The following is a 27,780-nucleotide window of genomic DNA, read 5'->3' as shown; positions in this document are numbered from 1 at the left end:
CCACAATGGGTCAGACACACCCCCTTTAGGCTAGACACACACCTTCTAGGCTACGGACACACCCTCTCTGGGCCAGACACACCCACAATGGGTCAGACACACCCCTTTAGGCTAAACACACACCTTCTAGGCTACGGACACACCCTCTCTGGGCCAGACACACCCACAATGGGTCAGACACACCCCTTTAGGCTAGACACACACCTTCTAGGCTACGGACACACCCTCTCTGGGCCAGACACACCCACAATGGGTCAGACACACCCCCTTTAGGCTAGACACACACCCTCTAGGCTACAGACACACCCACAATGGGTCAGACACACCCCCTTTAGGCTAGACACACACCCTCTAGGCTACAGGCACACCCTCTCTGGTCCAGACACACCCAATATGGGTCAGACACCCCCCTTTAGGCTACAGACACACCTTCGCTGGGCCAGACACACCCCCTGTGGGCTAGACACACCCCTTAAAGCTAGACAAAACACCCTCTAAGCTAGAGACACACCCTCTCCGGGTCAGACACACACACTATGGGTCAGACACACCTCCTTTAGGCTAGACATTTCCTTAAAGCTAGACACTCCCCTTAAAGCTAGACACTCCCCTTAAAGCTAGACACTCCCCTTAAAGCTAGACCCCTTCCTTTAGATCGTTTTTTGGGCTTGACTATCTGTGTTTACATGTATGAATCTGTTATTCTTTTTTTTTCTAAATATATATTTTTTTACTCCCTTTTCGTGGTATCCAATTGTTAGTAGTTACTGTCTTGTCTCATCGCTACAACTCCTGTAGGGGCTCGGGAGAGACGAAGGTCGAAAGTCATGCCTTCCTCCGAAACACAACCCAACCAAGCCGCACTGCTTCTTAACACAGCGGGCATCCAACCCGGAAGCCAGCCGCACCAATGTGTCGGAGGAAACACCGTGCACCTGGCGACCTTGGTTAGCATGCACTGCGCCCGGCCCGCCACAGGAGTCGCTGGTCCGCGATGAGACAAGGATATCCCTACCGGCCAAGCCCTCCCTAACCCGGACGACGCTAAGCCAATTGTGCGTCGCCCCACGGACCTCCCGGTCGTGGCCGGCTGCAACAGAACCTGGGCGCGAACCCAGAGTCTCTGGTGCCCTAGACCACTGCGCCACCCGGGAGGCATAAATCTGTTATTCTATGCATTCTATGGGCTGATAGCAGTAAGGCAAACTTCAAACCTCTCCTCCCTGTATCTCTCCACTCTCTCCTCCCTGTCTCTAACCATCTCTCCATCCTCTCCTCCCTATCTCTAACCATCTCTCCATCCTCTCTCCTCCCTGTCTCTAACCATCTCTCCATCCTCTCTCCTCCCTGTCTCTAACCATCTCTCCATCCTCTCCTCCCTGTCTCTAACCATCTCTCCATCCTCTCTCCTCCCTGTCTCTAACCATCTCTCCATCCTCTCTCCTCCCTGTCTCTAACCATTTCTCCATCGTCTCTCCTCCCTGTCTCTAACCATCTCTCCATCCTCTCTCCTCCCTGTCTCTAACCATCTCTCCATCCTCTCTCCTCCCTGTCTCTAACCATCTCTCCATCCTCTCTCCTCCCTGTCTCTAACCATCTCTCCATCGTCTCTCCTCCCTGTCTCTAACCATCTCTCCATCCTCTCTCCTCCCTGTCTCTAACCATCTCTCCATCGTCTCTCCTCCCTGTCTCTAACCATCTCTCCATCCTCTCTCCTCCCTGTCTCTAACCATCTCTCCATCCTCTCTCCTCCCTGTCTCTAACCATCTCTCCATCGTCTCTCCTCCCTGTCTCTAACCATCTCTCCTCCCTGTCTCTAACCATCTCTCCATCGTCTCTCCTCCCTGTCTCTAACCATCTCTCCTCCCTGTCTCTAACCATCTCTCCTCCCTGTCTCCAGGTGCTCCAGGCCCAGCTCTCCTCTCTCCTCCCTGTCTCTAACCATCTCTCCTCCCTGTCTCTAACCATCTCTCCTCCCTGTCTCCAGGTGCTCCAGGCCCAGCTCTCCTCCCTGTCTCTAACCATCTCTCCTCCCTGTCTCCAGGTGCTCCAGGCCCAGCTCTCCTCTCTGCTCCCTGTCTCTAACCATCTCTCCTCCCTGTCTCTAACCATCTCTCCTCCCTGTCTCCAGGTGCTCCAGGCCCAGCTCTCCTCCCTGTCTCTAACCATCTCTCCTCCCGGTCTCCAGGTGCTCCAGGCCCAGCTCTCCTCTCTCCTCCCTGTCTCTAACCATCTCTCCTCCCTGTCTCCAGGTGCTCCAGGCCCAGCTCTCCTCTCTCCTCCCTGTCTCTAACCATCTCTCCTCCCTGTCTCCAGGTGCTCCAGGCCCAGCTCTCCTCTCTCCTCCAGGGGAAGGACCACATCCAGAGCAGTTGTAGTTTTACTGAACAGGCCCTGAGCCGCGGCAGTGCCACAGAGGTTAGTGGACTGGTTAACCATTAACTCCATTACTATGCTCTTACAGGGCAATAACTATCATAATACATTTTATTACAAATGTATTGCTCAAGTAATTATCACTAAGAGAGATGTACACAAACCACGCCCCCTCATGTTCTAATGATCCGCCTCCACTACATTATAATTATCACAAACCACGCCCCCTCATGTTCTAATGATCCGCCTCCACTACATTATAATTATCACAAACCACGCCCCCTCGTGTACTAATGATCCGCCTCGACTACATTATAATTATCACAAACCACGCCCCCTCGTGTTCTAATGATCCGCCTCCACTACATTATAATTATCACTAAGAGAGATGTACACAAACCACGCCCCCTCGTGTTCTAATGATCCGCCTCCACTACATTATAATTATCACAAACCACGCCCCCTCATGTTCTAATGATCCGCCTCCACTACATTATAATTATCACTAAGAGAGATGTACACAAACCACGCCCCCTCGTGTTCTAATGATCCGCCTCCACTACATTTTAATTATCACTAAGAGAGATGTACACAAACCACGCCCCCTCGTGTTCTAATGATCCGCCTCCACTACATTTTAATTATCACTAAGAGAGATGTACACAAACCACGCCCCCCTCGTGTTCTAATGATCCGCCTCCACTACATTATAATTATCACTAAGAGAGATGTACACAAACCACGCCCCCTCGTGTTCTAATGATCCGCCTCCACTACATTTTAATTATCACTAAGAGAGATGTACACAAACCACGCCCCCCTCGTGTTCTAATGATCCGCCTCCACTACATTTTAATTATCACTAAGAGAGATGTACACAAACCACGCCCCCCTCGTGTTCTAATGATCCGCCTCCACTACATTATAATTATCACTAAGAGAGATGTACACAAACCACGCCCCCTCGTGTTCTAATGATCCGCCTCCACTACATTTTAATTATCACTAAGAGAGATGTACACAAACCACGCCCCCCTCGTGTTCTAATGATCTGCCTCCACTACATTATAATTATCACTAAGAGAGATGTACACAAACCACGCCCCCCTCGTGTTCTAATGATCTGCCTCCACTACATTATAATTATCACTAAGAGAGATGTACACAAACCACGCCCCCCTCGTGTTCTAATGATCCGCCTCCACTACATTATAATTATCACTAAGAGAGATGTACACAAACCACGCCCCCTCGTGTTCTAATGATCCGCCTCCACTACATTTTAATTATCACTAAGAGAGATGTACACAAACCACGCCCCCCTCGTGTTCTAATGATCCGCCTCCACTACATTATAATTATCACTAAGAGAGATGTACACAAACCACGCCCCCTCGTGTTCTAATGATCCGCCTCCACTACATTATAATTATCACTAAGAGAGATGTACACAAACCACGCCCCCCTCGTGTTCTAATGATCCGCCTCCACTACATTATAATTATCACTAAGAGAGATGTACACAAACCACGCCCCCTCGTGTTCTAATGATCCGCCTCCACTACATTATAATTATCACTAAGAGAGATGTACACAAACCACGCCCCCTCGTGTTCTAATGATCCGCCTCCACTACATTTTAATTATCACTAAGAGAGATGTACACAAACCACGCCCCCCTCGTGTTCTAATGATCCGCCTCCACTACATTATAATTATCACTAAGAGAGATGTACACAAACCACGCCCCCTCGTGTTCTAATGATCCGCCTCCACTACATTATAATTATCACAAACCACGCCCCCTCGTGTTCTAATGATCCGCCTCCACTACATTATAATTATCACTAAGAGATATTGTTGAGATATTGATATTGTTCCACATTGTTCCCAGCGTCACCCTTCCCAAAGAACCCTTGAGGAACCCTATTTTGCAATTGAGACACGTTCACAACATCGTATAATGTACCAACATACAACTTCGGGGAAAAAAATCCGCTGTAACGCCTCTCCAACTGGTAATTACTTAGCGGTTAAGTCGCCTGTCGTCCCTGAGCTCCGAGTTTTCCCTCTTACACCTCTATGACATCATTTGTCAACAAACAAAAAAATACCGCGAGCACGGCGGCCATCTTCAGCAGTTATTGTTCATGACCGTTCCAAATACTAATCATTGATGCATCTTCTGTTTGATACTGGAACTGTGTACTTTTTATGGGCAAAAAAGAGCAAACCAATCAGAAGCCTCCAATGACCTCCGTGTTGGGTGGTATTTCACCCCTCCCCCTAACATGTGTTTTTTCTCTCCATAAGAACCAGATCAAAACGTGAACGCACCCAACTCACATTTACCACTTCAAAACTGGTAATTCCCTACTTCCCAATATGGTTATGAATGCAGCATTATTTTCCTGTTGTTGTGTTGTTAGGTCCTGATGGTGCAAAAACAGATGAGTGAGCGGGTTTCTGCCATGGCCCGTCATGACTTCCCTGAATGGCCTCACCAGAACGCACATCTGGACTGTCAGGTAGTACAGACAGGATACACACCTGGACCGACAGGAAGTACAGACAGGATACACACCTGGACCGACAGGTAGTACAGACAGGATTACACACCTGGACCGACAGGTAGTACAGACAGGATACACACCTGGACCGACAGGTAGTACAGACAGGATACACACCTGGACCGACAGGTAGTACAGACAGGGTACACACCTGGACCGACAGGTAGTACAGACTGGATACACACCTGGACCGACAGGTAGTACAGACAGGATACACACCTGGACCGACAGGTAGTACAGACAGGATACACACCTGGACCGACAGGTAGTACAGACAGGATACACACCTGGACCGACAGGTAGTACAGACAGGATACACACCTGGACCGACAGGTAGACAGGATACAGACCGAGGTAGTACAGACAGGATACACACCTGGACCGACAGGTAGTACAGACAGGATACACACCTGGACCGACAGGTAGTACAGACAGGATACACACCTGGACCGACAGGACCAGACAGGATACACACCTGGACCGACAGGAAGTACAGACAGGATACACACCTGGACCGACAGGTAGTACAGACAGGATACACACCTGGACCGACAGGTAGTACAGACAGGATACACACCTGGACCGACAGGTAGTACAGACAGGATACACACCTGGACCGACAGGTAGTACAGACAGGATACACACCTGGACCGACAGGTAGTACAGACAGGATACACACCTGGACCGACAGGTAGTACAGACAGGATACACACCTGGACCGACAGGTAGTACAGACAGGATACACACCTGGACCGACAGGTAGTACAGACAGGGTACACACCTGGACCGACAGGTAGTACAGACAGGGTACACACCTGGACCGACAGGTAGTACAGACAGGATACACACCTGGACCGACAGGTAGTACAGACAGGATACACACCTGGACCGACAGGTAGTACAGACAGGATACACACCTGGACCGACAGGTAGTACAGACAGGGTACACACCTGGACCGACAGGTAGTACAGACAGGATACACACCTGGACCGACAGGTAGTACAGACAGGGTACACACCTGGACCGACAGGTAGTACAGACAGGATACACACCTGGACCGACAGGTAGTACAGACAGGGTACACACCTGGACCGACAGGTAGTACCGACAGGAGTCTGGTATATTCGTCTTATTTCTGTCTTGAGCCGTGTTTTATAAGATCCTCCAACCAGGATGTTACTAAAACATTTTGTTAAACTAAAATGTGTTTGGTTAAGGCCAGGTACAGTTCAGGGTTCATGGAATAAATTACACAGTCCACAAACCAGCTTTGGCAGCCAGGGACAGGAAATGAAGTCAGCATAAATAGGGAGTGTGTGGTTAATTAACCTACCCCCCCAGGTGGAGACAGAGGGCCTGCGTCGCTCCCTCCAGAACCTGGGCGTTCTCATTACTACGGCAGCTGTAGGCCACACCTCCGTCGCCACGGGAGAAGGACTACGCCACGCAGCAACCGGACAACATGTCAGCGTCACCGTGACGACCAAAGACAAGGACGGCGAGCTGGTGCGGACAGGGAACGCAGCGCTGAGGGCCACTGTCACGCCGGTTGCCGACGGAAGCCGCGTGGTCACGGAACCGGAGGTGACAGACAACAAAAACGGGACCTACGAGGTGGGATACACGCTACGGTCCGAGGGGGAGTTCTCCTTCGCTCTGTCCCTCTACGGCCAGCCGCTACGGGGCAGTCCCTTCCGGCTGCAGGCGGTCAAGCCCTCGGATGCGTTGCCGTCTCCGGATGACGTGAAGAGGAGGCTGAAGAGTCCTGGCGGGTCAGCGGGTCATGTCAGACAGAAGGCTGTGAGGAGACCCTCCAGCATGTTCAGCATCAAAAAGAAGGAGAACCCCATGGAGGATGAACTCATCCACAGAGTCGGTAAGAGAACCACATCCTAACACTACCACAACCAACACCTGGTCATCCCATTGTTGCTTCCTGCGTTTCATTGATGAGGTTGTTGTTGTTGTGTAACTTGAGAGCCATCTGTGAGAGACAGAAACACAGCCCAGAAAGAAGGAGGAGGTCTTGTTTCACACGTGTGTGTGTGTGTGTGTGTGTGTGTGTGTGTGTGTGTGTGTGTGTGTGTGTGTGTGTGTGTGTGTGTGTGTGTGTGTGTGTGTGTGTGTGTGTGTGTGTGTGTGTGTGTGTGTGTGTGTGTGTGTGTGTGTGTGTGTGTTTACCTGTGGTCTAGGTACTCGAGGGAGAGAGAAGGGCGAGTTCACCAACCTGCAGGGGATCTCAGCCTCCAGCAACGGCAGAGTGGTGGTAGCAGACAGTAACAACCAGTGTATACAGGTAGGAGACCAGATAGTATTAACCAGTGTAAACAGGTAGGAGACCAGATAGTATTAACCAGTGTAAACAGGCAGGAGACCAGATAGTATTAACCAGTGTAAACAGGTAGGAGACCAGATAGTATTAACCAGTGTAAACAGGTAGGAGATCAGATAGTATTAACCAGTGTATACAGGTAGGAGACCAGAGAGTATTAACCAGTGTAAACAGGTAGGAGACCAGATAGTATTAACCAGTGTAAACAGGTAGGAGACCAGATAGTATTAACCAGTGTAAACAGGTAGGAGACCAGATAGTATTAACCAGTGTAAACAGGTAGGAGACCAGATAGTATTAACCAGTGTATACAGGTAGGAGACCAGATAGTATTAACCAGTGTAAACAGGTAGGAGACCAGATAGTATTAACCAGTGTAAACAGGTAGGAGACCAGATAGTATTAACCAGTGTAAACAGGTAGGAGACTAGATAGTATTAACCAGTGTAAACAGGTAGGAGACTAGATGGTATCAACCAGTGTAAACAGGTAGGAGACTAGATAGTATTAACCAGTGTAAACAGGTAGGAGACCAGATTGTATTAACCAGTGTAAACAGGTAGGAGACCAGATAGTATCAACCAGTGTAAACAGGTAGGAGACCATCCATTGAACACAGGAGAGGGAAAAGTAATGTGGTATGAGACGACTTCTTCTAGGAGGTAGATCAGCTAGACCTATAACGAAACTTTACTCTAAAACACTCGTTTTGATATTTACGTCTCACTTCTGTGTCTGTCGCCCCACCCTGTCGTCAGGTGTTCTCCAATGACGGGCAATTCAAAATGAGGTTTGGGGTCAGAGGTCGATCGCCGGGGCAACTGCAGAGACCCACTGGCGTTACCGTGGATATGAACGGTGACATCATCGTGGCCGACTACGACAACCGATGGGTCAGCATCTTCTCCTCCGATGGGAAGTTCAAGGTCAGAGGTCACGAAGTCATCAGAGGTCATGAGATTCCCGCTCTAATTTTAAAGCTAGAATTCTTAGTTGTTACATGCATTTTTTTTTGTACATATAAATTATTGATATATAGCCATTGATTCTAGAAGTATATAATGTAGAAATGCCTTAGGAGTTTAGTTCAACTGTCATTTCCCATCAGAACCCCAAAATAAAAGCTTGTTTTACTCCATTGTTTGCAAACAAAGGACATGTAAACAAACAAGAAATAGCCTCTAAGGATTGGTTAAAACTATCATGTTGATGTCATGGATGATCAGTCCTTGCATCCATAGCTCCGTCTATGAATTTTGACAGTGGTCACATTATTCCAGGCCCGCCCCTCAGCTACGTACCAAAACAGAGGCTTGGTGGCCGCTTTGTTATTTCACTAAGGATTCTGGGTAAGACCTTTAAAATGAATGACAGCCGTTCTATTGACTCAAACCACAAAAAAACATTGGCTGTAATTGGCTGTTACTTTCCTGACAATTCGACATGTTGAATCAGCTCCTCCTTCTCCCACTCAGAATAAGATCGGGGCGGGGCGTCTGTTGGGCCCTAAGGGCGTGGCAGTGGACAGGAACGGACACATCATCGCCGTGGACAACAAGGCGTGCTGCGTCTTCATCTTCCAGTCTAACGGGAAGCTGGTCACCAAGTTCGGCGCCAGGGGGACGTCCGAGAGACAGTTTGCAGGTAAAGGGGGTGGAGCCTAGAATGTTCAGCGATGTGAAACGTTCCGATAGCAACGCGACACTATTTCCTATTCTTGCTGATCTAGGATCAGTGTTGCCTTTTATATCATAATGAATAAGACAGACAGATTGGGACCTGATCCTAGATCAACACTCCTACATTGAGATGCTTTGTGGATATGGGCCCAGGTCCTCCCTGTCCATGAAATCTCATTGATCTGGACGTAAAAAGGCTAAACTGATCCTAGATCAGCATTCCTACTTTTGAGACGCTTGGTGCATACATACTGTTCTACACAACCCGTTAGTATCTGATCGTTGTGAAATGTTCTTCACGAACACGACCCATGTTCAGATTGACCTGATCGGACACACCTGCAGGAGCCAAGATGGCCGCCAGGACCCTGGTTGCCATTGGAAACCATTTCTTCCTGCAGATCCTCTCTGGTCTTCAACTTGTTTCGTCTTTCATCTCTGACTCCACCTTTTCCTTTGTTTCTTGTTCTTTTTTTTCTCCCTTTGTTTCTGTTTTAGAAAAAAGTGGTGCCCATTTAAATAGATCTGGCCCGGTGTTCAGTAAGTATCGAGTGTTGCCCCGCCCCTTACCCAGAGTGCACCATTCTGTCTAACCTGCATCTCCTGCCCTGATGTTGAGTGCCCTGGAAATGGTATCTTGAAATCTTCCCAGATCATTCTGTGCCTGATATATGTAAAACATAACAAAAGATTGAAACATATGTCATGGTAATATCATGATAATTACAATCATTGTTGTTGGAACTGAGTTGAATGTATTGCTCTGTAATGTAGAGTATACATAAGATGCATGAGCTGGAATTTAATGACATTTGATGTGATACTAACCCATTTTTGAATTGTCTGCTCTTAAATATTACATCCCTAGACATTTCCAAACACCTGAATAATGAATTAAATTCAAATCGGTAGCAATGAAAATGAGTGATTAAACCATAGAGATAGATAGAGATCTCGTCTTTGTATCTGTGCCATTATGGCATCTCCATTTTAAAGTAGTCAATTGTCTTCTTCTTTTGTGTCTGGGAAAAAAAAGTGTAAAGCTAATATTGGTGATTTTACCACCACCTGTAGTGTTAGAGTCCTGAACCAACTCCTGTGTCATTCATCTATTGTGGCCTCTACAATGGCAGTAGTATAGCTTTTAGCCATTTACAAACCATAGGAAACCCAAGCCCTTTACCAACCATAGGAAACCCAAGCCCTTTACCAACCATAGGAAACCCAAGCCCTTTACCAACCATAGGAAACCCAAGCCCTTTACCAACCATAGGAAACCCAAGCCCTTTACCAACCATAGGAAACCCAAGCCCTTTACCAACCATAGGCAACCCAATTTAAAGAATACAATGCTTTCTGATAATTGGCTGATTGCTAGCAACCCATAGGACTCCCCACCCAGTTGATTACTTTAAAATGGTGGAAGCCCTCAAATGGCAAACTCCATGCTAAGTTATAACCATCTAGAGATCTCTGGATCAAATTTATGTAATCACTCTGATCGGTTCATTGGTACATTTATAATTAGTAGGTTTGGTTATCCGTTTTAGCAAACCTTTATGTGTGTCATTTTCTTGTGGGTGTGGCTTATATAAAAGCTTCACCTTCACACTGTTTTTGTTTTTGTTTTTGTTTTTGTTTCTGTTTTGTATTTTTGTATGTTTTTATTTTATTTCCCGATTGTTTGTTTATCACTTATCTTCTTTGGTGCAAATAAATTAAACCTCAAAAAAATAAAATCTAACCAGTATTTTAGAGGACATTAGTCATGCTAACTTGAATCACGTTCTCTCTCTCTCTCTCTCTCTCTCTCTCTCTCTCTCTCTCTCTCTCTCTCTCTCTCTCTCACTCTCTCTCTTCTCTTCTCTCTCTCTCTCTCTCTCTCTCTCTCTCTCTCTCTCTCTCTCTCTCTCTCTCTCTCTCTCTCTCTCTCTCTCTCTCTCTCTCTCTCTCTCTCTCTCTCTCTCTCTCTCTCTCTCTCTCTCTCTCTCTCTCTCACTCTCTCTCTTCTCTTCTCTCTCTCTCTCCCCCAGGTCCACACTTTGTTGCGGTGAACAACAAGAATGAAATAATTGTCACAGATTTCCACAATCATTCTGTGAAGGTAAGTCAAGCCTTTATGCTGTGATCAAGGAAAGAGGGGAAAAAATAAATGCTTTATTCATTTGAAAATATATAGTTGTGTGACAAAGTGGATCTATGCCCACTCCAACGCGTACACAGTCTAATCTGTCATTATATTAAAAGAGTGTTCTGTTTGACATTTATTTCTAAAAGCATTACATTGTCCATGACTATACTTTCCTTTAGCTCCTTTGTTAGCAATTAGCTACTGGTTCATAGTTATTTGTTAGCAGTAAACTACCGTTTATAGTTATTTGTTAGAAGTAAACTACAGTTTATAGTTATTTGTTAGGGACTGACCATCATTTATAATGAGGGAAACCTGGAGAAAATCAGGCCTTTCTGAAATGAAATATAACGGGGATAGTAGAGAACATGCTTATGACTTACCCTCACTCCTAGACCAGAGCCTTAAATCACTGACCCTCACTCCTAGACCAGAGCCTTAAATCACTGACCCTCACTCCTAGACCAGAGCCTTAAATCACTGACCCTCACTCCTAGACCAGAGCTTTAAATACTTACCCTCACTCCTAGACCAGAGCCTTAAATACATACCCTCACTCCTAGACCAGAGCTTTAAATACTGACCCTCACTCCTAGATCAGAGCCTTAAATACTGACCCTCACTCCTAGACCAGAGTCTTAAATACTTACACTCACTCCTAGACCAGAGCATTAAATACTGACCCTTACTCCTAGACCAGAGCCTTAAATACTTACCCTCACTCCTAGACCAGAGCCTTAAATGGAACAAACTCCCTCACGACGCCAGGACAGCGGAGTCAATCACCACCTTCCGGAGACACCTGAAACCCCACCTCTTTAAGGAATACCTAGGATAGGATAAAGTAATCCTTCTCACCCCCCCCCCCCCTTAAAAGATTTAGTTGCACTATTGTAAAGTGGCTGTTCCACTGGATGTCATAAGGTGAATGCACCAATTTGTAAGTCGCTCTGGATAAGAGCGTCTGCTAAATGACTTAAATGTAATGTAAATGTTAAATACTGACCCTCACTCCTAGACCAGAGCCTTAAATACGTACCCTCACTACCAGAGCCTTAAATACTTACCCTCACTCCTTGACCAGAGCCTTAAATACTTACCCTCACTACCAGAGCCTTAAATACTTACCCTCACTCCTTGACCAGAGCCTTAAATACTTACCCTCACTCCTAGACCAGAGCCTTAAATACTTACCCTCACTCCTTGACCAGAGCCTTAAATACTTACCCTCACTCCTTGACCAGAGCCTTAAATACGTACCCTCACTCCTAGACCAGAGCCTTAAATACTTACCCTCACTCCTTGACCAGAGCCTTAAATACTTACCCTCACTCCTTGACCAGAGCCTTAAATACGTACCCTCACTCCTAGACCAGAGCCTTAAATACTTACCCTCACTCCTAGACCAGAGCCTTAAATACGTACCCTCACTCCTAGACCAGAGCCTTAAATACTTACCCTCACTCCTTGACCAGAGCCTTAAATACGTACCCTCACTCCTAGACCAGAGCCTTAAATACTTACCCTCACTACCAGAGCCTTAAATACTTACCCTCACTCCTTGACCAGAGCCTTAAATACTTACCCTCACTCCTAGACCAGAGCCTTAAATACTTACCCTCACTCCTAGACCAGAGCCTTAAATACTGACCCTCACTCCTAGACCAGAGCCTTAAATACTTACCCTCACTACCAGAGCCTTAAATACTTACCCTCACTCCTTGACCAGAGCCTTAAATACTTACCCTCACTCCTAGACCAGAGCCTTAAATATGCAGAACTTGTTCTTTGTTTTGTCAGCATTACATGACAAAGTAGCCGGAAGGTTGTGGATATGCAGACTACTCTGGACATGGGTAGGGGTAGTAGCCAGAAGGTTGTGGATATTCAGACTACTCTGGACATGGGTAGGGGTAGTAGCCAGAAGGTTGTGGATATGCAGACTACTCTGGACATGGGTAGGGGTAGTAGCCAGAAGGTTGTGGATATGCAGACTACTCTGGACATGGGTAGGGGTAGTAGCCAGAAGATTGTGGATATGCAGACTACTCTGGACATGGGTAGGGGTAGTAGCCAGAAGGTTGTGGATATGCAGACTACTCTGGACATGGGTAGGGGAAAACATATCTCCTTTATAATAAAAGCACTGCATGAATCTACCATCTTATTTGCGGTCTGAGAAAAAGAAAAAAAAAGAGTCTTTCAAAAACGCATCTCATGTAATTCTACGTCATTTTACATGACTGGAGACAAGTAGAATCTTTTTTTTTAAATCCACAAACAGAGCATGACGACCAATGAGCGCATGCTGGAGCAACGGAGACGTTTTGATTTCTATACAGGCTATAAACAGAGAACAGTCTAAGCATAGAACAGTTGTAGAGTTGTCTTAACTGTAGAAATTGAGTTCCACAGAACGAGTTACCACTGAAGGAAAGACATATGTTTTACCACAGCAGAGGCATGTCATCAGGTAGGTCTATATGTTTTACCACAGCAGAGGCATGTCATCAGGTAGGTCTATATGTTTTACCACAGCAGGAGCATGTCATCAGGTAGGTCTATATGTTTTACCACAGCAGAGGCATGTCATCAGGTAGGTCTATATGTTTTACCACAGCAGAGGCATGTCATCAGGTAGGTCTATATGTTTTACCACAGCAGAGGCATGTCATCAGGTAGGTCTATATGTTTTACCACAGCAGAGGCATGTCATCAGGTAGGTCTATATGTTTTACCACAGCAGAGGCATGTCATCAGGTAGGTCTATATGTTTTACCACAGCAGGAGCATGTCATCAGGTAGGTCTATATGTTTTACCACAGCAGGAGCATGTCATCAGGTAGGTCTATATGTTTTACCACAGCAGGAGCATGTCATCAGGTAGGTCTATATGTTTTACCACAGCAGAGGCATGTCATCGGGTAGGTCTATATGTTTTACCACCTCTACACTCTAACCACTAGGCTACCTGCCTCCTCTACACTCTAACCACTAGGCTACCTGCCACCTCTACGCTCTAACCGCTAGGCTACCTTCCGCCTCTACACTCTAACCGCTAGGCTACCTGCCGCCTCTACACTCTAACCGCTAGGCTACCTTCCGCCTCTACACTCTAACCACTAGGCTACCTGCCACCCCTCCACTCTAACCACTAGGCTACCTTCCGCCTCTACACTCTAACCACTAGGCTACCTGCCACCCCTCCACTCTAACCACTAGGCTACCTGCCGCCTCTACACTCTAACCACTAGGCTACCTGCCACCTCTACGCTCTAACCACTAGGCTACCTGCCACCCCTCCACTCTAACCACTAGGCTACCTTCCGCCTCTACACTCTAACCACTAGGCTACCTGCCACCCCTCCACTCTAACCACTAGGCTACCTGCCGCCTCTACACTCTAACCACTAGGCTACCTTCCACCTCTACGCTCTAACCACTAGGCTAACTGCCGCCTCTACACTCTAACCACTAGGCTACCTGCCACCTCTACACTCTAACCACTAGGCTACCTGCCACCTCTACACTCTAACCACTAGGCTACCTGCCACCTCTACACTCTAACCACTAGGCTACCTGCCACCTCTATACTCTAACCACTAGGCTACCTGCCACCTCTACGCTCTAACCACTAGGCTACCTGCCGCCTCTACACTCTAACCACTAGGCTACCTGCCACCTCTACGCTCTAACCACTAGGCTACCTGCCACCTCTACACTCTAACCACTAGGCTACCTGCCACCTCTACGCTCTAACCACTAGGCTACCTGCCCCCTCTACGCTCTAATCACTAGGCTACCTGCCACCTCTACACTCTAACCACTAGGCTACCTGCCACCTCTACGCTCTAACCACTAGGCTACCTGCCAACTCTACACTCTAACCACTAGGCTACCTGCCACCTCTACGCTCTAACCACTAGGCTACCTGCCACCTCTACACTCTAACCACTAGGCTACCTGCCACCTCTACACTCTAACCACTAGGCTACCTGCCGCCCCTCCACTCTAACCACTAGGCTACCTGCCACCTCTACACTCTAACCACTAGGCTACCTGCCGCCTCTACGCTCTAACCACTAGGCTACCTGCCGCCCCTCCGCTCTAACCACTAGGCTACCTGCCACCTCTACGCTCTAACCACTAGGCTACCTGCCGCCTCTACGCTCTAACCACTAGGCTACCTGCCACCTCTACGCTCTAACCACTAGGCTACCTGCCGCCTCTACGCTCTAACCACTAGGCTACCTGCCGCCTCTACGCTCTAACCACTAGGCTACCTGCTGCCTCTACACTCTAACCACTAGGCTACCTGCCGCCTCTACGCTCTAACCACTAGGCTACCTGCCGCCTCTACGCTCTAACCACTAGACTACCTGCTGCCTCTACGCTCTAACCACTAGGCTACCTGCCGCCTCTACGCTCTAACCACTAGACTACCTGCTGCCTCTACACTCTAACCACTAGGCTACCTGCCGCCTCTACACTCTAACCACTAGGCTACCTTCCACCTCTACGCTCTAACCACTAGGCTACCTGCTGCCTCTACACTCTAACCACTAGGCTACCTGCCGCCTCTATGCTCTAACCACTAGGCTACCTGCCGCCTCTACGCTCTAACCACTAGACTACCTGCTGCCTCTATGCTCTAACCACTAGGCTACCTGCCGCCTCTACGCTCTAACCACTAGACTAACTGCCGCCTCTACGCTCTAACCACTAGGCTACCTGCCGCCTCTACGCTCTAACCACTAGGCTACCTGCCGCCTCCACGCTCTAACCACTAGGCTACCTGCCGCCTCTACACTCTAACCACTAGGCTACCTGCCACCTCTACGCTCTAACCACTAGACTACCTGCTGCCTCTACACTCTAACCACTAGGCTACCTGCCACCTCTACGCTCTAACCACTAGGCTACCTGCCGCCTCTACACTCTAACCACTAGGCTACCTTCCACCTCTACGCTCTAACCACTAGGCTACCTGCTGCCTCTACGCTCTAACCACTAGGCTACCTGCCGCCTCTACGCTCTAACCACTAGGCTACCTGCCACCTCTCCACTCTAACCACTAGAGTACCTGCCACCTCTACGCTCTAACCACTAGGCTACCTGCCGCCCCTCCACTCTAACCACTAGGCTACCTGCCGCCTCTACACTCTAACCACTAGGCTACCTTCCACCTCTACGCTCTAACCACTAGGCTACCTGCTGCCTCTACACTCTAACCACTAGGCTACCTGCCGTCTCTATGCTCTAACCACTAGGCTACCTGCCGCCTCTACGCTCTAACGACTAGGGTACCTGCCACCTCTACGCTCTAACCACTAGGCTACCTGCCTCCTCTACGCTCTAACCACTAGGCTACCTGCCACCTCTACGCTCTAACCACTAGGCTACCTGCCACCTCTACGCTCTAACCACTAGGCTACCTGCCACCTCTACGCTCTAACCACTAGGCTACCTGCCTCCTCTACGCTCTAACCACTAGGCTACCTGCCACCTCTACACTCTAACCACTAGGCTACTCTGCCACCTCTACACTCTAACCACTAGGCTACCTGCCACCTCTACGCTCTAACCACTAGGCTACCTGCCGCCTCTACGCTCTAACCACTAGGCTACCTGCCGCCTCTACGCTCTAACCACTAGGCTACCTGCCACCTCTACGCTCTAACCACTAGGCTACCTGCCACCTCTACGCTCTAACCACTAGGCTACCTGCCTCCTCTACGCTCTAACCACTAGGCTACCTGCCGTCTCTATGCTCTAACCACTAGGCTACCTGCCGCCTCTACGCTCTAACCACTAGACTACCTGCCGCCTCTACGCTCTAACCACTAGGCTACCTGCCACCCCTCCACTCTAACCACTAGGCTACCTGCCGCCTTCCACGCTCTAACCACTAGGCTACCTGCCGCCTCTACGCTCTAACCACTAGGCTACCTGCCGCCTCTACGCTCTAACGACTAGGGTACCTGCCACCTCTACGCTCTAACCACTAGGCTACCTGCCTCCTCTACGCTCTAACCACTAGGCTACCTGCCACCTCTACGCTCTAACCACTAGGCTACCTGCCACCTCTACGCTCTAACCACTAGGCTACCTGCCACCTCTACGCTCTAACCACTAGGCTACCTGCCTCCTCTACGCTCTAACCACTAGGCTACCTGCCACCTCTACACTCTAACCACTAGGCTACTCTGCCACCTCTACACTCTAACCACTAGGCTACCTGCCACCTCTACGCTCTAACCACTAGGCTACCTGCCGCCTCTACGCTCTAACCACTAGGCTACCTGCCGCCTCTACGCTCTAACCACTAGGCTACCTGCCGCCTCTACGCTCTAACCACTAGGCTACCTGCCTCCTCTACGCTCTAACCACTAGGCTACCTGCCACCTCTACGCTCTAACCACTAGGCTACCTGCCACCTCTACCCTCTAACCACTAGGCTACCTGCCACCTCTACGCTCTAACCACTAGGCTACCTGCCTCCTCTACGCTCTAACCACTAGGCTACCTGCCACCTCTACACTCTAACCACTAGGCTACTCTGCCACCTCTACACTCTAACCACTAGGCTACCTGCCACCTCTACGCTCTAACCACTAGACTACCTGCTGCCTCTACACTCTAACCACTAGGCTACCTGCCACCTCTACGCTCTAACCACTAGGCTACCTGCCGCCTCTACACTCTAACCACTAGGCTACCTGCCACCTCTACGCTCTAACCACTAGACTACCTGCTGCCTCTACACTCTAACCACTAGGCTACCTGCCACCTCTACGCTCTAACCACTAGGCTACCTGCCGCCTCTACACTCTAACCACTAGGCTACCTTCCACCTCTACGCTCTAACCACTAGGCTACCTGCTGCCTCTACGCTCTAACCACTAGGCTACCTGCCGCCTCTACGCTCTAACCACTAGGCTACCTGCCACCTCTCCACTCTAACCACTAGAGTACCTGCCACCTCTACGCTCTAACCACTAGGCTACCTGCCGCCCCTCCACTCTAACCACTAGGCTACCTGCCGCCCCTCCACTCTAACCACTAGGCTACCTGCCGCCCCTCCACTCTAACCACTAGGCTACCTGCCACCCCTCCACTCTAACCACTAGGCTACCTGCCGCCTCTACACTCTAACCACTAGGCTACCTTCCACCTCTACGCTCTAACCACTAGGCTACCTGCTGCCCACTAGGCTACCTACCGCCTCTACTCTAACCACTAGGCTACCTGCCACCTCTCCACTCTAACCACTAGGCTACCTGCCACCCCTCCACTCTAACCACTAGGCTACCTGCCGCCTCAACACTCTAACCACTAGGCTACCTGCCGCCCCTCCACTCTAACCACTAGGCTACCTGCCGCCTCAACACTCTAACCACTAGGCTACCTGCCGCCCCTCCACTCTAACCACTAGGCTACCTGCTGCCTCTATGCTCTAACCACTAGGCTACCTACCACCTCTACACTCTAACCACTAGGCTACCTGCTGCCTCTATGCTCTAACCACTAGGCTACCTGCCGCCCCTCCACTCTAACCACTAGGCTACCTTCCGCCTCTACACTCTAACCACTAGGCTACCTGCCTCCTCTACGCTCTAACCACTAGGCTACCTGCCGCCTCTACACTCTAACTCTAGGCTACCTGCCGCCCCTCCACTCTAACCACTAGGCTACCTACCTCCTCTACACTCTAACCACTAGGCTACCTACCTCCTCTACACTCTAACCACTAGGCTACCTGCCGCCCCTCCACTCTAACCACTAGGCTACCTTCCGCCTCTACACTCTAACCACTAGGCTACCTGCCTCCTCTACGCTCTAACCACTAGGCTACCTTCCGCCCCTCCACTCTAACCACTAGGCTACCTTCCGCCTCTACACTCTAACCACTAGGCTACCTGCCTCCTCTACGCTCTAACCACTAGGCTACCTACCGCCTCTCCACTCTAACCACTAGGCTACCTACCGCCTCTCCACTCTAACCACTAGGCTACCTGCCGCCTCTACACTCTAACCTCTAGGCTACCTGCCGCCCCTCCACTCTAACCACTAGAGTACCTGCCGACCCTCCACTCTAACCACTAGGCTACCTGCCGACCCAAAATAATAATATAGTCTAAATAATTCATTTTTGTTCCTTCTTAGGCTACCTGGCTTTCTCCTGACTGATTTAGAGTTAGTATGTTGTTTAATAGCCTGTTGACATGTTGAAGGTCAATTGATAGTGACAGAATCACACATTACTTACCAAAGTCAAATTTTTTGGTCTCCTCGGCTACATAAGTTTTTAGTACAGCCTCCGAATGTCATGGAGATAAACCATATGTGTCGCAGTCACGTCTTTCCCCGGCATTGTACAGCTTGTTTCTAGCATAAAGTATTGCGGACCAAAGCGTCATTATAGATCACTTTATATAATCAGGTCCATACATTTTGTTTTCTAAATCTTAAGCTAACAAAGGCTTATTCTTTTAGACATTATATTTAGCAAATGCCACAATACCCCCACATACCCCCTCAATATACTCTCAATATACCTTCACGTACCCCCTCAATATACTCTCAATATACCTTCACGTACCCCCTCAATATACTCTCAATATACCCCCACATACCCCCTTAATATACTCTCAATATACCTTCACATACCCCCTCAATATACCCTCAATATACCTTCACATACCCCCTCAATATACTCTCAATATACCTTCACGTACCCCTCAATATACCCCCACATACCCCCTCAATATACTCTCAATATACCTTCACGTACCCCCTCAATATACCCCCACATACCCCCTCAATATACTCTCAATATACCTTCACGTACCCCCTCCATATACCCCCACATACCCCCTCAATATACTCTCAATATACCTTCACATACCCCCTCAATATACCCTCAATATACCCCCTCAATATACTCTCAATATACCTTCACATACCCCCTCAATATACCCTCAATATACCCCCACATACCCCCTCAATATACTCTCAATATACCTTCACGTACCCCCTCAATATACTCTCAATATACCCCCACATACCCCCTCAATATACTCTCAATATACCTTCACGTACCCCTCAATATACCCCCACATACCCCCTCAATATACTCTCAATATACCTTCACGTACCCCTCAATATACCCCCACATACCCCCTCAATATACTCTAAATATACCTTCACGTACCCCCTCAATATACCCCCACATACCCCATCAATATACTCTCAATATACCTTCACGTACCCCCTCAATATACCCCCACATACCCCCTCAATATACTCTCAATATACCTTCACGTACCCCCTCATTTTACCCCCACATACCCCCTCAATATACTCTCAATATACCTTCACGTACCCCCTCAATATACCCCCACATACCCCCTCAATATACTCTCAATATACCTTCACGTACCCCCTCAATATACCCCAACATACCCCCTCAATACACCCCTACAAATGTACTTTTAACAAGGCAAACATGATAATTGAAATGCATTCCAGGTGACTATCTCATGAAGCTGGTTGAGAGAATGCCAAGAGTGTGCAAAGCTGTCATCAAGGCAAATGGTGGCTACTACGAAAAATCAAAAAATATATTTGTTTAACACTTTTTTGGTTACTACATGATTCCATATGTGTTATTTCATAGTTTTGATGTCTTCACTATTATTATACAATGTAGAAAATAGTACAAATAAAGAAAAACCCTTGAATGAGTAGGTGTGTCCAAACCTTTGACTGGTACTGTATGTTTTCAAAATATGAAGAATACAGGCACCAAAAGTACATTAGGCTACTCTTGTTCCATGCCCATATGGGTAGTGTGCGTCACGGCTGGATAGGCTGAGTTTCTTCTGTCGAAAGCCACGCCATAACCATTACCGTTAAAACCAACTTTTGGTTGGTCTTAAATATCCCTATCAGCGCTGCCTAAAATGACCACTTTGTGTCATGTTTTTAAGGACACACCTCAAATATTTCCACCACTAAAATATTTGAGCGCAAGCGAGCGGATATAAGAAATGGAAAATTAACAATCGTTGCGCAACAGTTTGAAAATAGCAGACCGCTGGCTTTAATGAACAGGTCGAAATTGCCAACAAAAGTGTATATGACCGCCGAAAATCGAGCGCTAGCGTCAATCAGCATCATTTTTCTCATTTTGTCTGTCATAGTTGAAGTGTACCTATGATGAAAATTACAGGCCTCTCTCATCTTTTTAAGTGGGAGAACCTGCACAATTGGTGGCTGACTAAATACTTTTTTTGCCCCACTGTAGAAGAGTAGGGAGGTAGGCAGCAAATAGGCCATAGAGGTGAAATAATTACAATTTAGCATTAAAACTGGAGTGATAGATGTGCAGATGATGATGTGCAAGTAGAGATACTGGGGTGCAAAAGAGCAAGAGGGTAAGTAACAATATGGGGATGAGGTAGTTGGGTGGGCTACTTACAGATTGGGAGTGTAAAGTAGGAGTTGGCTTTGGGGATGACTAGTGAAATAAACCTGCTGGAGCGCATGCTACGGGTGGGTGTTGCTAAGGTGACCAGTGAGCTGAGATAAGGCAGGGCTTTACATAGCAAAGACTTATAGATGACCTGGAGCCAGTGGGTTTGGCGACGGATATGTAGCGAGGGCCAGTCGACATACAAGGTCGCAGTGGTGGGTAGTATATTGGGCTTGGTGACAAAATGGATGGCACTGTGATAGACTACATCCAGTTTGCTGAGTAGAGTGTTGGGGGCTATTTTGTAAATTACATAGCCGAAGTCAAGACTCGGTATGATTGTCAGTTTTACGAGGGTATGTTTGGCGGCATGAGTGAAGGAGGCTTTGTTGTGAAATAGAAAGCTGATTCTAGATTTAATTTTGGATTGGAGATGCTTAATGTGAGTCTGGAAGGAGAGTTTACAGTCTAACCAGACACCCAGATATTTGTAGTTGTCCACATACAGTGCCTTGCAAAAGTATTCGGCCCCCTTGAACTTTGCGACCTTTTGCCACATTTCAGGCTTCAAACATAAAGATATACAACTGTATTTGTTTGTGAAGAATCAACAACAAGTGGGACACAATCATGAAGTGGAACGACATTTATTGGATATTTCAAACTTTTTTAACAAATCAAAAACTGAAAATTTGGGCGTGCAAAATTATTCAGCCCCTTTACTTTCAGTGCAGCAAACTCTCTCCAGAAGTTCAGTGAGGATCTCTGAATGATCCAATGTTGACCTGACCTTGAAACTGTATTCTAGGTCAGAACCTTCCAGAGTAGTGATGCTAGTCGGGCGGAAGGGTGCGGGCAGCAATCGGTTGAAGAGTATGCAGTTTTACTAGCATTTAAAAGCAGTTGGAGGCAACGGAAGGAGTGTTGTATGGCATCGAAGCTCGTTTGGAGGTGTGTTAGCACAGTGACCAAAGAAGGGCCAAATGTATGCAGAATGGTGTCGTCTGTGTAGATGTGGATCAGAGAATCACCAGCAGCAGGGTAGCCTAGTGGTTAGAGCGTTGGACTAGTAACCGGAAGGTTGCAAGTTCAAACCCCCAAGCTGACAAGGTACAAATCTGTCGTTCTGCCCCTGAACAGGCAGTTAACCCACTGTTCCTAGGCAGTCATTGAAAATAAGAATTTGTTCTTAACTGACTTGCCTAGTAAAATAAAGGTTAAAAAAAAGAGCGGCATCATTGATATATACAGAGAAAATAATCGGCCGAGAATTTAACCCTGTGGCACACCCATAGAGATTGCCAGAGGTCCAGACAACAGGCCCTGCGATTTGACACACTGAACTCAATCTCAGAAGTAATTGGTGAACCAGGCGAGGCATTCATTTGAGAAGCCAAGGCTATTGAGTCTGCCGATAGGATTGACAGAGTCGAAGGGGGTAGCCAGGTGGAAAGCATGGCCAGCCGTAGAAAAATGCTTATTGAAATGATCGATTATCGTAGATTTATCGGTGGTGACAGTGTTTCCTATCCTCAGTGCAGTAGGTAACTGGGAGGAGCTGCTCTTATTCTCCATGGACTTCACAGTGGTGACAGTGTTTCCTATCCTCAGTGCAGTAGGTAACTGGGAGGAGCTGCTCTTATTCTCCATGGACTTCACAGTGGTGACAGTGTTTCCTATCCTCAGTGCAGTAGGTAACTGGGAGGAGCTGCTCTTATTCTCCATGGACTTCACAGTGGTGACAGTGTTTCCTATCCTCAGTGCAGTAGGTAACTGGGAGGAGCTGCTCTTATTCTCCATGGACTTTACAGTGGTGACAGTGTTTCCTATCCTCAGTGCAGTAGGTAACTGGGAGGAGCTGCTCTTATTCTCCATGGTCTTCACAGTGTTTCCTATCCTCAGTGCAGTAGGTAACTGGGAGGAGCTGCTCTTATTCTCCATGGACTTTACAGTGGTGACAGTGTTTCCTATCCTCAGTGCAGTAGGTAACTGGGAGGAGCTGCTCTTATTCTCCATGGTCTTCACAGTGTTTCCTATCCTCAGTGCAGTAGGTAACTGGGAGGAGCTGCTCTTATTCTCCATGGTCTTCACAGTGTTTCCTATCCTCAGTGCAGTAGGTAACTGGGAGGAGCTGCTCTTATTCTCCATGGACTTCACAGTGTTTCCTATCCTCAGTGCAGTAGGTAACTGGGAGGAGCTGCTCTTATTCTCCATGGTCTTCACAGTGTTTCCTATCCTCAGTGCAGTAGGTAACTGGGAGGAGCTGCTCTTATTCTCCATGGTCTTCACAGTGGTGACAGTGTTTCCTAGCCTCAGTGCAGTAGGTAACTGGGAGGAGCTGCTCTTATTCTCCATGGTCTTCACAGTGGTGACAGTGTTTCCTATCCTCAGTGCAGTAGGTAACTGGGAGGAGGTACTCTTATTCTCCATGGACTTCACAGTGGTGACAGTGTTTCCTATCCTCAGTGCAGTAGGTAACTGGGAGGAGCTGCTCTTATTCTCCATGGACTTCACAGTGTTTCCTATCCTCAGTGCAGTAGGTAACTGGGAGGAGCTGCTCTTATTCTCCATGGACTTCACAGTGTTTCCTATCCTCAGTGCAGTAGGTAACTGGGAGGAGCTGCTCTTATTCTCCATGGTCTTCACAGTGGTGACAGTGTTTCCTATCCTCAGTGCAGTAGGTAACTGGGAGGAGCTGCTCTTATTCTCCATGGTCTTCACAGTGGTGACAGTGTTTCCTATCCTCAGTGCAGTAGGTAACTGGGAGGAGGTGCTCTTATTCTCCATGGTCTTCACAGTGGTGACAGTGTTTCCTATCCTCAGAGCAGTAGGTAACTGGGAGGAGCTGCTCTTATTCTCCATGGACTTCACAGTGGTGACAGTGTTTCCTATCCTCAGTGCAGTAGGTAACTGGGAGGAGCTGCTCTTATTCTCCATGGTCTTCACAGTGTTTCCTATCCTCAGAGCAGTAGGTAACTGGGAGGAGCTGCTCTTATTCTCCATGGACTTCACAGTGGTGACAGTGTTTCCTATCCTCAGTGCAGTAGGTAACTGGTCTTATTCTCCATGGTCTTCACAGTGTTTCCTATCCTCAGAGCAGTAGGTAACTGGTCTTATTCTCCATGGACTTCACAGTGGTGACAGTGTTTCCTATCCTCAGTGCAGTAGGTAACTGGTCTTATTCTCCATGGTCTTCACAGTGTTTCCTATCCTCAGTGCAGTAGGTAACTGGGAGGAGCTGGTCTTATTCTCCATGGTCTTCACAGTGTTTCCTATCCTCAGAGCAGTAGGTAACTGGGTCTTCACAGTGTCCCAAAACCTTTTGGAATTAGTGCTGCAGGATGCAAATGTCTGTCTGAAAAAGCCAGTTTTAGCTTTCCTAACTGACTGAGTATATTGGTTCCTGACTTCCCTGAAAAGTTGCATATCGTGGGGTCTATTCGATGCTAATGCAGAACGCCACAGGATGTTTTTGTGCTGGTCAAGGGCAGTAAAGTCTGGGGTGAACCAAGGGCTGTATCTGTTCTTACTTCTACATTTTTTTTGAATGGGGCTTATTTAAGATGGAGAGGAAAGCGATTTTTAAGAGCTTCCAGGCATCCTCTACTGACGGGATGAGTCAATATCTTTCCAGGATACCCGTGCCAGGTCGACTAGAAAGGCCTGCTCACTGAAGTGTTTTAGGGAGCGTTTGACAGTGATGAGGGGTGGTCGTTTGACCGCTGACCCATTACGCACGCAGGCTTAAGGTTTGTTTTGTTGTTTTGTATTGAATCAAGTTAGTATTTTGTCTCAGTGTATTTTGTAAATAACTTTGCCAGCTATAACTAACTTTGATCACTGTAAATAATGATGGACACTTATGAACCTGAACCTTATGCATCTCAAAGTTGCATAGTCTACTGAATCTCTGCCCTTAACAAGATGTCTACCCTGCATATTTTACTGAATCTCTGCCCTTAACAACATCTCTACTCTGTATATCCTACAGGTAAACTATCCTTTCAATCCCCCCCCCCCACAGGTGTGACCTCACAGAGGTATGTGTGTGTCTACTTCCTGTCCCCAGGTGTACAGTGCGGACGGTGAGTTCCTGTTTAAGTTTGGTTCCCATGGCGAGGGGAACGGCCAGTTCAATGCCCCCACCGGAGTTGCCGTGGATACCAATGGGAACGTCATCGTGGCCGACTGGGGCAACAGCCGCATACAGGTGAGGCCACACCCACAGCACCTAATACAAGGTGAGGCCACACCCACAGCACCTCATACAAGGTGAGGCCACACCCACAGCACCTCATACAAGGTGAGGCCACACCCACAGCACCTCATACAAGGTGAGGCCACACCCACAGCACCTCATACAAGGTGGGGCCACACCCACAGCACCTGATACAGGTGGGGCCACACCCACAGCACCTGATACAAGTGGGGCCACACCCACAGCACCTGATACAGATGAGGCCACACCCACAGCACCTAATTTGGAGATAAAGCACACAAACAATAGAGATGCATAGAGGACTCTAGTGCCCAAAAGCTTGTTTTAGCATGGGCAGCACCATTGAGGACTTTCACAATTTTGAAGTATTCAAATTGGTTTAAGGAAGGACAACATAATTCAATACAGATCACCAGGAGGGATCTGCCAATGAATTATACTCGTGAGGAAACATTCCATAACTCCAGGGGGCAGTAAATCACCATCCTTTAAACCTGTTCAGACAACACCCTCCAGGGGGCAGTAAATCACCATCCTTTAAACCTGTTCAGACCACACCCTCCAGGGGGCAGTAAATCACCATCCTTTATACCTGTTCAGACAACACCCTCCAGGGGGCAGTAAATCACCATCCTGGTCTTTAAACCTGTTCAGACAACACACTCCAGGGGGCAGTAAATCACCAACCTTGTCTTTAAACCTGTTCAGACAACACCCTCCAGGTGGCAGTGTGCACCCTTTCAGTTTGTTTTCCAACTGTTTTCCAACAAATAGTAGAAGAAGAAAAGTGACTGTATATAGCCTCCACATTGACTCTGTACCGGTACCCCCTGTATATAGCCTCCACATTGACTCTGTACCGGTACCCCCTGTATATAGCCTCGCTATTGACTCAGTACCGGTACCCCCTGTATATAGCCTCCACATTGACTCAGTACCAGTACCCCCTGTATATAGCCTCGCTATTGACTCAGTACCGGTACCCCCTGTATATAGCCTCCACATTGACTCAGTACCAGTACCCCCTGTATATAATCTCGCTATTGTTATTTAACTGCTGCTCTTTAATTATTTGTTACTTTTGTTTCTTTTATTTAAAGGTATTCTTCTTAACTGCGTTGTTGGTTAAGGGCATTTCACGAAGGTCTGTTGTATTCCGCGCATGTAAATTAAAATTGCTTTTGATTTGAAACCCCTTTTTTTCTTTCCCCAGGTATTTGACAGCGCTGGTTCCTTCCTGTCCTATATCAACACATCAGCTGACCCTCTCTACGGCCCCCAGGGTCTGACCCTCACCTCTGATGGGCACGTGGCCGTAGCCGATTCTGGAAACCACTGCTTCAAGATCTACCGCTACCTACAATGATAGAGAGATGGAAGGAAGGATCGGGAGAGAGGGAGAGAGAGAGAGAGAGAGAGAGAGAGAGAGAGAGAGAGAGAGAGAGAGAGAGAGAGAGAGAGAGAGTGAGTGTGTGAGTGAGTGAGTGAGTGAGTGAGTGAGTGAGTGAGTGAGTGAGTGAGTGAGTGAGTGAGTGAGAGAGAGAGAGAGAGAGAGAGAGAGAGAGAGAGAGAGAGAGAGAGAGAAAGAGAGAGAGAGAGAGAGAGAGAGAGAGAGAGAGAGAGAGAGAGAGAGAGAGAGAGAGAGAGAGAGAGAGAGAGAGAGAGAGAGAGACATGGAGCCATGGCTGACTCTTCAAAGGTTTGAGGGATGGATGGTAGGAGGGGTGGACAGATGGACCCACAGAACAACTGCTTCAAAGCCTACTGCTTCCTACAGTAGGATGGAAGGAGAGTTGGACAGACCGAACCACGGTTCTTACACTGCTTCCTACAGTAGGATGGAAGGAGAGTTGGACAGACCGAACCACGGTTCTTACACTGCTTCCTACAGTAGGATGGAAGGAGAGTTGGACAGACCGAACCACGGTTCTTATACTGCTTCCTACAGTAGGATGGATGGATGGATGGACCGAACCACGGTTCTTATACTACTTC

General features: G+C 47.9%; 1 protein-coding gene across 5 annotated transcripts in view; it reads left to right on the top strand.

The window, feature by feature from the left end:
- LOC124007401 (tripartite motif-containing protein 3-like) overlaps positions 1 to 27,248 on the top strand; it is a 126,274-nt gene extending 99,026 nt beyond the window's left edge. For 4 of the 5 annotated variants that reach the window (XM_046317917.1, XM_046317921.1, XM_046317918.1 and 1 more), the window contains 10 exons: positions 2,317 to 2,418; positions 4,806 to 4,904; positions 6,289 to 6,823; positions 7,140 to 7,243; positions 8,038 to 8,205; positions 8,755 to 8,923; positions 9,457 to 9,498; positions 10,992 to 11,062; positions 25,636 to 25,776; positions 26,999 to 27,248. In XM_046317917.1, the coding sequence (XP_046173873.1) occupies positions 2,317 to 2,418; positions 4,806 to 4,904; positions 6,289 to 6,823; positions 7,140 to 7,243; positions 8,038 to 8,205; positions 8,755 to 8,923; positions 9,457 to 9,498; positions 10,992 to 11,062; positions 25,636 to 25,776; positions 26,999 to 27,151 (1,584 nt within the window). In that variant the 3' untranslated portion in view covers positions 27,152 to 27,248. The remainder of the gene's footprint in view (positions 1 to 2,316; positions 2,419 to 4,805; positions 4,905 to 6,288; positions 6,824 to 7,139; positions 7,244 to 8,037; positions 8,206 to 8,754; positions 8,924 to 9,456; positions 9,499 to 10,991; positions 11,063 to 25,635; positions 25,777 to 26,998) is intronic. The other variant, XM_046317920.1, reaches the window with a different exon arrangement.
- Positions 27,249 to 27,780: the final 532 nt, after the last annotated feature.

This window comes from Oncorhynchus gorbuscha, linkage group LG20, assembly GCF_021184085.1.
Source record: "Oncorhynchus gorbuscha isolate QuinsamMale2020 ecotype Even-year linkage group LG20, OgorEven_v1.0, whole genome shotgun sequence".
Classification (NCBI taxonomy): domain Eukaryota; kingdom Metazoa; phylum Chordata; class Actinopteri; order Salmoniformes; family Salmonidae; genus Oncorhynchus; species Oncorhynchus gorbuscha.
This window is presented reverse-complemented; position numbering and strand designations above follow the sequence as displayed.